The 14,427-nt window shown below is 33.0% G+C and overlaps 1 protein-coding gene across 1 annotated transcript; it reads right to left on the reverse strand.

Moving 5' to 3' along the window:
* Positions 1–789: 789 nt before the first annotated feature.
* LOC118736855 (lysosomal acid phosphatase) lies at positions 790–9,516 on the reverse strand (the record flags this gene model as incomplete). The annotated part of the gene is given in 6 exon segments (XM_036466934.1): positions 790–1,191; positions 1,887–2,024; positions 3,157–3,210; positions 3,269–3,457; positions 8,094–8,189; positions 8,765–9,516. Coding segments are annotated over 6 exon segments (1,029 nt in total), but the record flags the coding sequence as incomplete, so codon positions are not given.
* Between the last annotated feature and the right edge of the window lie 4,911 nt (positions 9,517–14,427).

Consider the following 14,427-nt stretch of genomic DNA (forward strand, 5'->3'; position numbering starts at 1 on the left):
TTTTTTTTACTAATATGTATGTTTGTATGTATGCATACATATGGGTGATTCCAGCGAAAAGTCTACCGCGAAAAAAATAAATGAAAGTCCTCTATCTAACTTACTTATATAGGCCGATTTGGCTGCTTTTTATAATAAATATATATTGGTTAAGTATGTAAGCAGACACATTTTTTCCAAAAATGGTCTCGTTAGGTAGTACCAGGGACGAGATATTTTGAAAAACTCTATTTATGCTCTGATTTGCTTCACATTCGGCATGTTTAGTAGTAAGACATAGATTTGCAAAAAATGCAACTGTTGGTGGCGCAAACGCAAAATAAAAAGTACGTTCGACACAAAATGCATGTTTTCTTCCCGTTAAAATTCTTTCAAGAATAATTTTAACAAAACTTTACAATGGAAATTTTTTTAACATAAAGCGGAAAAGATTTCAAACATTTTCAATATTACTACAAAAGCTTCTATACAAATAGTCTGGCCTAATTTGCAGAGTTTAGCAATTTTGTAATCGAAATCAAAACTCACTTGTTTTTTGTAACGTCACGGCAGTGCTTATGTCTATTAATATCTTTAAATCGCAACAACCAACAGTTGTAATTTTTTTCACTGAATAGGGGGCCATTTAATTGCTGTGCAAATCTCAAAACCCTTTCGAGAATCAATTCACTTATTTATTCAATTATTAATTTTTAACATTTTGTCATACGAGCGTCACGTAACGTCAGATTGGAAATACCCATATGTATGTATGTACATATCTATAATAGATACTTTAAACTTACATACCTTCACTTCGAAATCATCCTTATATAATGAGCTATGATGCAGTTCGAATGATAATGCCGAAGCATAACTCGGTAGTGTTTCTGTCTGATCCATAATATTTAAAGTATTCATAATATTTACGAGTGTAATGTCATGCCCAGCATACAGAAATATTTTACGATCGGGATTTAAATTTTTCCTTCGCTTGTTTTCCATCTTTTTAATTATCTCGGCTAAGAAAGCACCGCCTTTCACCTTTTTCATTAGATTTGATTCAGTGTACAGTGAGTAGCTGCGTGCGGCTAAAGCTTCCAGTCTATCAGGATAGATATTTTCAGTCCAATCAGGTAGCACCAGTCCTGCCTCTGCTTCCACTTTCAATGTGGTATAAAGCATTTCGACATCAATTAGAGTAGAAATATTCTGTGTACATATACAAGTACATACATATATGTAATCGAATAATGGATAAGAAACAAACATACGTACATACATACATACCTACTCGTATACATACATAAATATGTACCAGAGCTTTAAAATGATTGAATCAGTAGGATCTGCATTCACTCGGCACTGGCCGCGCGAAAATGGGCTCATGAATTTTAAAAAAGTACATCATATCTATGAATATGTTCTGCATATTTTCCAATCTTTTGTTTGAAATTTCTTAACTGGCTAATGTAGTACCACAGCTATTTCGCTAGTTACGTACATCAGAAATAATACACCAGTTGGCAGTTTAGAGCATTCAGAATATTTTAACTTAATTAAAATTTTGACAGCTCTTGCTACATACCACAGCCTCACCATTCTGGTGAGGCAGTTAAGAATAATTTATTTATTGTACCTGGTAGCTTGATTTCGATGGAAATGGCATAATGCCAGCAAAAGTCAAATCGCTAACATTGCGACTAAAATCATTGAGTGAAACTACCTTCTATTTTCGTATTATGCTTAAAAGAACAATGCAGGTCGCTAAAATCGTTAACACTCTTTCATGTATGCAAGCAACTTATTTCTACTGGGTTGTATCTACACAGCTCATACATATTTAGTATGTAAATATTATATATATGTACGTATGTAGATATGTATATTGAGCTTATAATACCCACCTTGCCCGAGTGTTTCGAAAGCAATTTAAATAAGTCCGCATTTTCTTCGTTAAGCTGCCGTACGTCGGGTGATGGATTTTTATATAACTTTTGCAGAATTGTGTCATATTTCAGGCATGGCTTCTTCTGTGCCAAGAGCTATGTAAACGTAAAGAAACAGTTAGTTGAATGGAATTGTACCAATAATAATTATTTATACATAAATAAGATACAACAGGTAAATAGTGACATATGTATAATACATATAAGCAATGCCATTTAGTTCTTCAACTTTTATTCTCCAATGGTTTACACACATTTTTGGCAAGTGTAGCGCTCCTAAGTTAATACAAATATAAAATGTATTTAGCAATTTTTATTACAAAATAATTTAATTTTAATTTCAAAGAAAATAGTACCGATTTTCATAAAAATAGTCGTCGGTTTGTTAATCGTCAGTCCGTATGTTTTCTGGACAGTTGGTACAGTGGTACACATTCTTATAAACGCACTCTTAATTTTAATTTTGCTACATTCCCTCTCCTTTCTCAATTGATTACTCATAACATATTCTATCTCATATTGTTCGCCAAGCTATCAGCAGTTGCTGTTTCAATATTTAAAACAATGTACTGTAAATATTTTACTAAAAACCGGTACTTATACGTTTAAACGCACCTAAATAAGGAAGTCGACAGCATATTAAGGGATTGAAAAAATAAACAGTTGTTTGCATTAAATTGAGCAATGTTAAGTTATAGATAATTCAAGTGCAAAATTATTTTTTAAGGATATGCTTTTTACTGATTTATTAAAACGCCAAAAGTGAATTCACTTAATAACACTTGCAATACTTCAGCCAATTTCCCAATTTGAACAAACTTCCTTATGTTACGATTTATTTTGACCTTTTCAGTGTATTCAACAAAGTGTGATTGATCTTAGAAGAACCATCCTATAAAGTCAAATTGAAGAAACTTTTTATGAATTTTTAATCGATTGTTTATATTTTTTTGGCATAATATTACCTTAAAAGAGAGCGTACTGAATTGTCAATCACACCTCGTTTAATACACCTTGTGTATACCTATAAATACATTTATGTGCGCGAATTTATTTGTATCGATTTCATTAGACACCTTTTCATTAACAAGGTTTCAAAACCACAATGTGCTCTTGAAGATTTTGCTTGTCTTTTTAACTAATTACGTACTTATCTATTTTGTACACTCAGAAAAAAGTCAGCGAAATATATTTCTCTTACTTAGATTTTTTTTTAAATATAACCTACCGTATCTTCACTGCGTGGAATTATGTTCACAGCTGCTGGTTGCCATGCAATTGGCTAAATAAAAGAGGGATGTGGTGAAATGTGAATTTATAACAATTGACAAAGCACTCACTAATACATTGTTGTGGTCCAGAGGGGGCATAAATCCTGCCAAAACGCTTTGCGCGCTCATAACACAACGTTCGGCTGCTGAGCTTAGTGCGTGTACCTGCTGCTGCGTGTAGACACCGTTGGGCGGCAATAAGCGATAGTAACGCATGCGCAAATTTTTACCCAAGTTATAAGCCTGTTGACTGCCTTTCTAAAAGTGAGAAAAAACAAGTAAGAAAGTCTAAGTTCGGGCGGAGCCGAACATTAAATACCCGGCGCAATTATTAAATATATGTTTTCCACCTTTCCGAAAGCTATCGCTACACGATAAGCCGGGGTGTATAAATTTTAAGTAAATTAGCGTCCTTAAATTTCGAAATATTGCAGTTTCAAGCATTTCTGAAATATACCGTTATATGAAAAGCGGTCGTAATTTTAGTCCGATTTCAATAATTTTCAACGCTTTGCTTTTATGTGGCAAGCACAATAACCATACCGAGTTTGGTTCAAATTGCTAGAACGGTTAGCGAGATACATATATGTGATCATAAGTGGGCGGTGCCACGCCCATTTTCTAAAATTGTACCATAAGCGTATTTCTTGGTAAAAAATTGTTGCAACCATCAATTTTGAATAAATTAGCTTTAATATTTACTGATTTATCGAGGATTTCGTATTTTTCTAAATTACCGTTATATGGGATGTGGGCGTGGTTATTGTCCGATTTTAAAAATTTTCGGCCATTTAGTAAGCTGTACTAGGGCCAACAACTGTGCCAAGTTTGGAATAAATTGATGCAGCGGTTACCAAGATATACACATGTAACCATAAGTAGGCGTGGCTACGCCCATTTGCCAAAATTTTTTAATATTCTTATTTTTCGTCTAAAACTCATTGTAAATATCAATCTTGAGTGAATTATCTTCAGTAGTTACTAAAATATCGCACTTTTCGTATTTCTGAAAATTACCGTTATATGGGAGGTAGGCGTGGTTATTGTCCGATTTCGCCCATTTTCAATACCATCCGTCCTATGCCCAAAAGAAGTCCACGTACCAAGTTTCGTTACGATATCTCAATTTTTACTCGAGTTATCGTGTGCACAGACGGACAGACGGACGGACGGACGGACGGACGGACGGACGGACGGACGGACAGACAGTCACCGCTTAATCGATTTCTCTTTTCATTCTGATCATTTATGTATACATTTGTCTATATCTATCTCGATTCGTTTTGCCTGTTACAAACAACCGTTATGTGAACAAAGTTATAATACCCTTGTGCACAAGTGCGCTCGGGTATAAAAACATACATAAATACGTACATATTTACATGCATACATAGGCTGTCGGAAAATCAACTATTTTATACGTAAGTAGTTTTTTATTAATAATTGATGACAAGTCTGGCAACTTGGCGAAAATCGGGCCATTTTTTTACCCTTGTTTACTTAATTTTCTAGCTATTAAATTCCACACAATTGGGGTTCATTGTTGTCGTTCACGCTTATCTGGGTAAAATTTTTTTCTGTAGTGTATTTTATTATTGTAAACTGAATAAAAAATACAACCACATAACCAGATAACCAGGAAAGTGTGAACAACACCCTTGTGTTTTGGTATTGCACTTTTGTTTAACAAAAGTGTTTCTAATTTTTTTTGTTTTAAAGGGGAAAGATATAAATAATTTTACTTCGATTGAAAATAACGGCATCTTATTTGGCACTTTCATATTATTATTTGGCGCTTTTTGGCACACTTTTATCCCCAATATGGCACCTCATAGCTAAGGATAGTTGGCAGCCCTTATTGACGAGCCGGACATTCGAAAGCTGCATTTGTTTCAGAGTAATTTATTTCACTCTATAAGTCACTCATCATGCCCGTGCGTGTATCTGGCGCAGAAGCATGGACAATGACAATATCCGATGAGGCGGCTCTTGATTTTGAGGACAATTTACGGGCCTTTACGTGTTGGCTACGGCATGTACGGCAGACTATGGAACAATGAGCCGTATGAGCTTTACGACATGGACATAGTGCAGCGAATTAAAGTGCTGATTTGGCCATGTGATTTGAATGGACGCCGAGTCTACATCACTGAAAGTTTTTAATTCGATGGAGAAGGACTTTGCTTCACTTGGAATTTCCAATTGGTGTCGGTTGGCACAGAAGAGAAACGACTGGCGTGCTTTGTTGAACTCGGCCAGAATCGCTTAGGCGGTTACGGCTCCAAATAAGATGAAGCAGTACGCTTAAGTACCTAACCCCCTTAATTTACCAAAATTTTTCGTACCCCATTTATCATTTTACTGATAATTTTCCCCTTTTAAGTGCTGTATTAAAATTTCGTATAATATTTACATATTTTAATATTCAGTAGCGGCGCTACACAATCGATATTAATTGAACTTGAAGGAATTTTTTCCGTGTTCTATATAATTTTAACATTACAGTAACATTTCTTTATTTATTTTTTTGTATGTGTTTAAATAAACTACATACGTATACTTCACTAAGGGCCAGTTGTACAATGTCTGGATTCTGCTGGAAAGCGTTTCTTAACACAACAAATTTGCAGAAGAGAGCCAAAAAGAGAGCATAAAAAACCGAGAGAGCTGCAAATTTCTGCTGGCGAAATTTCTGCCAACAGAAATTTGCAGTCATATGTTTAAGAAGCAGCTGTTCAAAACGCACAAGGAAAAAGTTGGCAAAATTATTTTACTTCGTTTTAATAAAACAAAATGAGTGCATCGTTATCAAAACACATTTAAATATTGCCGAATGTAAGGATTTGTGCATGCATTTGAAGATGTGTGTGTGTGTGATTGCAAATTTCTGCTAGTTTTCGTTTCTTTACTTTTTCCTCTTTCGATCTCTTTGTGCGTAAAATTATACTCTTCGCTAATCTGCTATCAACAGCTGTAAAAAGTTAAGAAACACTCCTAATGTAATGTTCTTTAAGTACCTACCCAACCCGCCTAAGTACCTCAAAAAGCTCACATTTTTCGTGAGGTACTTAAGCGGATTTTACTGTACTATTTCGATTGGTTAATTTTTAAGACATGGTATAAACAAATTTTCATGCATGTATATAAATGTGTATAGCAGAAACAATTGCATATCACTCTAAGAACTTGCATACATACACACTAGAGATGTTAATTTTTTCGCTTTTTACGATCCCGGCCTTTTTCGGTATGTCACTATCACAATACCGGTATTCCGTGATTGCTCCCGGAATTTAGAAATTTATTACTTTTCAACAACTTAATTCTAAAAAAAAATTGCTTCTATATCATGGTACAATAATTACAGGTATTGTCTTCCCAGAGAGCGCATATTCCGATCTGCCTTATTTGAAAAACATCATTGTTGCCCACACTAAAAGGTTTACTGCTAGGGAAAAGGGATATTTCCATACCCCATATACCATATATGTACACGTATTTAATTAAACAAACCTTCATGCAGAGGGCTTATTTAATTTGCAAAAGCCGAAAAAAAACATTTGCTTAGTAAATAAGTTTAAAATTGGTATGACTGACTTCATTTCAAACGTTTTTTCTTTTTTTTTTTTAATTACCAAAATTAAATTGAGCGAAAACAAAAAGCAAAGCCAAATAAAAGTAAAAGAATCAACACTGAACTGCGTCAAAAAGAAAATAAGGGCGCATGAATTTCGATGTGAAGCAAAACTCTCTGGGAAGACAATATCTGTAATTGTTGTACCATGCTTCTATATTGTTTGAGAAGCTCTCATACCATAAAATAAATAATAAATAAATGGGTTTGAAACCTACTTTTCATTTAAAGCGGCGTTTTAATTTTTTCTCTCAGATGTCAGGATTTATTTTAAAGGACTTTGTAATTTCAAAGATACGATTACTTCCCAAAATTATTAAAAAAAAATCAATGCAATGTAGAATAAAAATATGGGTACCAAATGAAAGGGGAAATTTCTTTAGAATTAAACAAAAAATTTTATGCTGATAAAGTTAGGAGGACGATATTCGAGGATGTTATCGAGTTTATATAAGTCCTAAACATAAATTTTTTTCAAAAAAGATATTGCGAAATTTCAAGGAAACAATTTTATAAGGACATTTTTAAAACTTACCATTCCTTATGCAGCAAAAAATTGAATCTCTTCAAATTCTACAAAATTTCCTTTTTAATTAGATACCCATACTTCTCTGCTTAGCACATTTCACTGAATTTTTTCAATCTTTTCTTCGCGAAAATCGAATGAGCATGCTGCCTGAAAACTTCAAAATGCATCTTTGTGGTTCAATGTTACTACAAATATAGAGAATAAAGTTTCGTGAGTTAAAAACTCGAAAGAGGAAAATAGTCAAAGACTCGAAAGTACCAATTTTTCATATAATGAAACTAGTTCATAGTTTTTCTCTTTTTACTTGTAAAATAAACATTTCTAAATTAAATGTATTTTTGATTATTTTTCGGTTTTTTTTTGCAGTACCTTCTAGTTATTGCCCTTTTTGCGATTTCTAGTGCCTTTTCCTGCCTATTTCGCTGTTTCATTTTGCCTTTCCTAGCCTATTTCGTTGTTTTATTCTGCCTTTTTTATAGGATTTTAGGTCCTAAAAACCGCTCCCTGATAATGAGCTAGACGTTTATAAAAAAATATTAGTTATTAAATAAAAAAAAAATAAAAATAAATTGTCATCAGTGCAAATTACAAATCCCGAAAATCCCGGGATAATTTGTCGAGAATATCGGGATTTTCGGCCCCTAAAAAAGGCCGGGCTCCCGGGATTAACATTCCTAATACAGACGTATAACATATACATACATACATATTTGCAGTCAAAGGCTTCTTACCTGTGTTAATGCACCCAGACCACCGGGCCAGTCATGCAAGGCATGCGGATCAGTGGGATAAAACGAACTTGGCGTCTTCTCACCATGCCGAAAAACCTATAAATAGAAGAATATATGTAAGACCATGGCAGACGCATAATAGCCCGAACACAATGAAAACGACGAGCTACGGACCACAGCTGTCAAATTATTTTAACACGTACTCTTATGTAGATAATTATTTTGGCGACGACCGGGCTACGCGACGGCTGTGGTTGTGGCCAGATTAGATCTATTTCTATTTTTCTGGCGACAGATCAGGTTCTTCCTCTTCTTTTATGTCAAACTCATACAAATTCATGGTGTCGCTGCCGCGTTCAAAGAAATCATGTCGCCATCGACAAAGCGTTTAGATAATGAAGATGACAAATTGGAAGCTGTGGTCCGTAGCTCGTCGTTTTCAATGTGTTCAGAGCTTAACATTCTCTTGCTCGCGTATGAATGTACACATTACATTATACAGATAAACATACAATAGTATTTAAATATGTACATACTGTTTGTGTTTATTTTTGTATTATCATTAGTAAATTATTACACATTTTATTGACATTTTTTGTAAATATTTAGATACTAAATAAATATGTATGTATGTCGAAATTATCTTGTTTTTGCAAACTACGAGTACTTACAATTGAAATCATGCGTAGATTTCTTAAACCCTGCTCATCATTGTTATCGCCGAAAACAAAATAAGCCATCATGACCGTGCATAGCGCACCACCCAAAATAATCACTGAAATTTTGGTGCTGCGTCTCGATTGGCAATCAACGTTGACCATCTTGGCGTATGAGTGATATTTGTTTTCTTTAAATTTGTTTCTATTTACATACCTCTATATCTATAGGTGTACAAGACTACCTAAACACATCCAAATGTAGGTAAGTAAGTATTATATTTTATTCAATACTTTTTGCATAACATTTATGGAATCACACTTTTCAGCACTTTTCCATCACAAACTTGCACTTTTTATAATAAATGTACCTTGTATGTACGAACGCATGTACATACGTACATATCGCATTAATTTATTTATGTTTGTTTTGAAATCGCTTTTTTGTTATATATGTATGTACATATTTTGCTTATCTCAAGTTTGGTATCAGTCCGCGTACTTTAAGTGGAACTTGTATTTCGCGTAGCGACAGCAACCTACCGACTGACTTAACTTATTTCAGTAAGCGAGCACAACAGAGAAAGATTTGTCGCAGACACCAGCGATGCACAGAGAACGTTGTTAGCACGGAGGCACTAATTACACACACAGATACTATTCATATGTTCATTTCCGTCTAGGTGTGAGCATGACTAGTAAGCATACATATTTTAGTATTTTAAACAGTGTAGCCGCAAATTATTTAGTACATATGCATATTAGGGTGTCCCAGGCTTTTCTTTCGGTCAACCGTCAACCGATTTTGATAATTCTTGTTGCATCGGAAAGGTAGCGTCTCTGAGGTGGTCCCATACTAGTCTGGCTAAGATCGGATCAGTGGATCATGAGATATATATATATATATATATATATTTTATATGAGAATTGAAGTCGGTTTTTTTTTTGCTAAAAATTACTTGTTAAATTTTTTTTGTGGAAAGTGTTGTTGCTTTTCTTCCATCTACATAAAGCAATCGCCGAAAGGTGATTCCAATATCGCGGCTGCAACGTTTGCACGCATGTAAAGTTGCATAATAATAAGATAAACTACATTTTTAATGAAATTAATTATGGAGTGCCTACATTTTAACATATTTTAAGCCTTAAAAATTTGAATGAAATATTAAAATAGTCTGTAGGGAGGTTTAAAGTGCTATCGGTGCACCAAAGTTGGCCCAGCCTCTCTAGATCAAAATACAAAAACACATACAGGTGTTAAGGCGGACCTCCATATCATGCGTATTCGTATGCGTGCGTTTGATATTTACTCTTAAAAATCAAAATTCGTGCAACTTTCTTACATTTTCATGCGTTGAAATGCATCTAGGTGCTGCCATAAAATGTTAGAAACTTAGAAACGATTACTCTACGTGTCATCTATTAAATTTTCCTTTTCTTTTGTTTGTTTAAATATAAAAAAGGTGCCGCAGATAATGGTATTCATCTGTTTTTACTCAAACAAAATTTACTTTGCTCGATCTTCTTAGTTCACTTAAGAATTACAGGAAATCGATAGATGTAAAGAAATATAGTGCCACAAAACTTACTATAAAGCTTTAAAGTCCAAAAGTTGAACAATAATAGATAAATTTTAAGAAAATGCAATGCTAATATAACCAAAATTTTACAAAAACGTTAAAGAATACATGCAGAATAGCTAGTAGTTCACTCCAAACTAACTTCGGCTATAGTTTGTAAAATTTTGTGAAACTGCAATAATTTTTAACACACAAATTTTGCACTACCCTAATTTCCATGGATTATGCAAATGGCATCCGATGCTTTAAGTCAGGGATGGGCAGATTTTTGGCTCTTAAAGCCGTCAAAGTCTTAGTTTTCATCGTTTTTTCACGAAATGTGTTGACACAATAGCCCAGAATTTCACCTTTAAATATTCAATAAGAATCGAGTCATATTTGACAAAGATATACATAGCTAAAAATGTTGATGAAACTAGTCTGCACAAAATTAGGTTGCTTTCCCGAAGTTATATGCGATGCAGCATCACATGGCACCGCAGGCTTTTACAAATAAAAAAAGTCATAACCCTACTGTACATATGAGCCGTTCAGTGCACAAATTGATTTACTCCATCAACAAAAAGTTGGGAGATGCATTATTTTTTAAATTTCCATTTATATTATAAAATCATATAAATAATGTTGTTATAAATAGTATGTATATAATATAAAGTTATTATAAACGTATTAAGCAGAGAACGGATTTTATGGAAATTTCCTTTTTTTCTGCTAAAGAGATAGAGTATATTCGACTAAGAATGTCCACCATTTAGCATTCCCTGATTCCATATATACACAAGTAAAACATTAACGCGAGGAGAAAGCCCTTATCACTGATAATATAAAAGTGTAAAACGTTGCATATTTAAATTGGGCGCCACTTGTATCAACTCACGTCGACCGCACGTTTAGTACATTCAAAGCCGTGTTAAAGCCTGTTCTGTTACAAAAAAAAAAAATCAAGCTGATAATAAAGAAAATCGATGGATAAATAAAGAAGTAATAAGTGGTTATATGAAAATGCGCAAATAGCAGGAAAGAGTGTTACTCATACGCCACGTACACCGACGGACTTGGATATTTGTCAACCCTAGGGAATTCAGAATTTGCCGCCCTTTTTGCGATAAGAAAAATATTTTGAGGTAAAAGTACCAGTTTTGGAACAATTAGCAGTAAATAGTAATATTCAAATTTATGTTATTTACTATACTTTTATTACAATTTAAGATGAAAAAGTGGTATTTGGCTCGAGTAAAGGTTTTCAGCTTTTAAAGAAAGCCATCATCAACAAACTTTTTCACTTGTGCGGTAGATATGGTAGAAACCCAAATTAAAAAACAAAATATCTGGTAGAGGTTTGCACATTGGATTTAGGCCCGGTAATTGGGGTGGAGTTTTCAAGGTGTGGTATGTATTATTTGACAACACACTGTCTTTTTCACATTTTAAACGCGACATTTCTATCTATTTATACCACATTGATTTTATTTTATAATTAAAATATATTTCAACGAACGTAAACACGTCACTTACAATTGAAAAAAATATTATATTTACAGCTTCATGGCGTTGGCATTTGCATTTCAATTTTAAGCTTAAGTGATTTATAACATTCTCTCTCAACACTTATTAAAGATTTATTTAAAAAAAAACTTTAAATAAACTTAACATTAAAAACGCTTATTGTAGCTAACTTACTTTAAGTTATTTTTAAAAACATTTACTGAAATGCCTCTTGGGTATTATCTTAATACTCGTGTGTATTTAGTGTATGTAATACTATTCATCTGCGTTAAACTGTTTATTTCTAATATTTCTTATATGAAAAAATTTAGAATAGATACCCTTGCGATGACGATATTTTTATAATTACTGAACACAAATTTTTAAAGCAACTGTGGCAGACTCCAATTAGCAATCACATTTTTATTAATTGTGATTATCGATCATGATTAAAATTAATTAATCTTAATCACCTTCTTACGACTACGACTAATCTTTATATTAATACGCTATACGATTCTACCGAACCGATTTCCAAACCAAGAACACCATTGGAAAAGCATTTTTCTGTAGATGAGCAGAGTTTTTATGGTTTTAAAATTGGTTGAAAATTACGGCCTAAACCGTCGTTTAAACATTTCCGTATTTGTGTATAGATGTTGCTGCAACATGTTCAATTTGACATGTTTCGCATGTTGTTTCACTTCGCATTTGAAATTAAGCTTTGAAATAAAGATAAATATGAAGATGAAGAAAGAAATGATAACGATGAAGTTAAAAAAAGAAGGTAAAAGTGAGGATAAAGACGAAAATGGAGTCAATGACAGATAAATAAGAATTAGGGTAACTGAAAGAGTAAGAAAATTTCTTGAATTTATGAAGTGAAACTTCTTTAGCGGCAGTTGGTTGGTTCTCAGCGGTTTGGCGCTTTGAGAATAACAATAACAAAAACAAAGATGCCAAAAACGAAGATCAAGGTAAATTTAAACACTTTAAGGTAAAGGTGAAGAGGAATATGCAAAAATAAAGATACATATGAAGAAAAGGACGATATTGTTATCGATATAAAACTCGATGTTTTCATCGATATAAAACTCGATTGTTATCGACACTGTTATTGAATAAATAACCGCTATTGTAATCGATATTGTTATCGATATAATAATCGATATTGTTATCGATACAATAATGGCTATTGTTATCGGTATAATAATCGATTAAATACTTGATTTTGTTATCGATTTAGTAATAGATATTGATATGTATAATAATCGATACCGATGATTATGATGTTTATCGACGAATGGATCGATTTTGCAATCGTTATATTTTTCCATATGTTTATGGGCATTGTTATCGGTATTTTTATCGACACAGTTATCGACAGGGTTATCAATATAATAATCGGAACATGGAATGTGATCACATTACATGACATCACAACTCATCACACGATATTACGTGACATGACATCATATGATGCGACATCACATTATATGACATGACATCACAGGATATGACAGCACATCAAATCACGTCACATCTTATCACGTCACCGCACCTCATCTCATCTACGTGAATAGATAAAGAAAAGGATAAAAGCAAAGATATGAAAGATAAAAACAAAGATCAAGACCAAGGTAAATTTACCGATTTCAAAACCAAAAACACCGTTTAAAAGGTAACTTTCGGTAGATGAGGAGAGTTTTTATAGTTTCGAAATAGGTTGAAAATCGTCGTTTAAAAATTTCCATATTTGTCTATGGTTGTTTTTGCAACCTGTTCAATTTAAGCTATTTCGCATTTTGTTTCACTTCGTATTTGAAATTATACTTTGAAATAAAGATAAATATGGAGATGAAGAAATAAGTGATAACGATGAAGGCAAAAGTGAAGATAAAGACGAAAATAGAGATAAAGGCGAAAATGGAGACAATGAGAAGTACAAAAGAATTAGGATAACTAAATTGAAATTTTCCGATAGGAATCGAAATAAAATCAGCCATAAAAGGTACTGAAATTTATCGAGTCATAGAAGCTTTTAATTATTGAAGTTTATCCATGCTTATTAAGTTATTGAAACATATCGAATTATTCAAATTGATCAATGTTTATTGAGTTGTCGAAATTTATAGAAACAGAAACTTAGTTGTCGAAATTTACTGATAGTTATTGAGCTATAAAAACGTGTAGGTTTGCCAAGTTAAAGAAATGCATCAAGTTATCGATATTTATTGAATTATCATTTATTATAGACTTAACGAAATTTATCGAGCTGTCGTAATGCATGGTGTTCTTTCAACTTACAGAGTTGGTGGATTCATCGAATCGAAGTTTATGGAATTTTAAAAATATATCGATTTATCGAAATTTCAAGGATTTATAAGCTTATCGATTTATCACTGCTTATCGAATTTTATCGTGTTAAAAGAGTAAAACGACTTATCAAAATTTTTCGATAGCTTTCGAAAAATGTGGAGCTGTTGAAAGTAAAAATTTATAAAGGTGTCCAAAGAATTTACATTTTTGAGTTATAGAAATTTGAGGACTCGAGTTTCATAGTTATCGAAATTGGTCGAGTTAACGAATTTTGTTGAGTTATCGGATTTTAGT

This window comes from Rhagoletis pomonella, unplaced genomic scaffold, assembly GCF_013731165.1.
Source record: "Rhagoletis pomonella isolate Grant_MI unplaced genomic scaffold, Rhpom_1.0 Rhpom_scaffold_00004, whole genome shotgun sequence".
Taxonomy (NCBI): Eukaryota; Metazoa; Arthropoda; class Insecta; order Diptera; family Tephritidae; genus Rhagoletis; species Rhagoletis pomonella.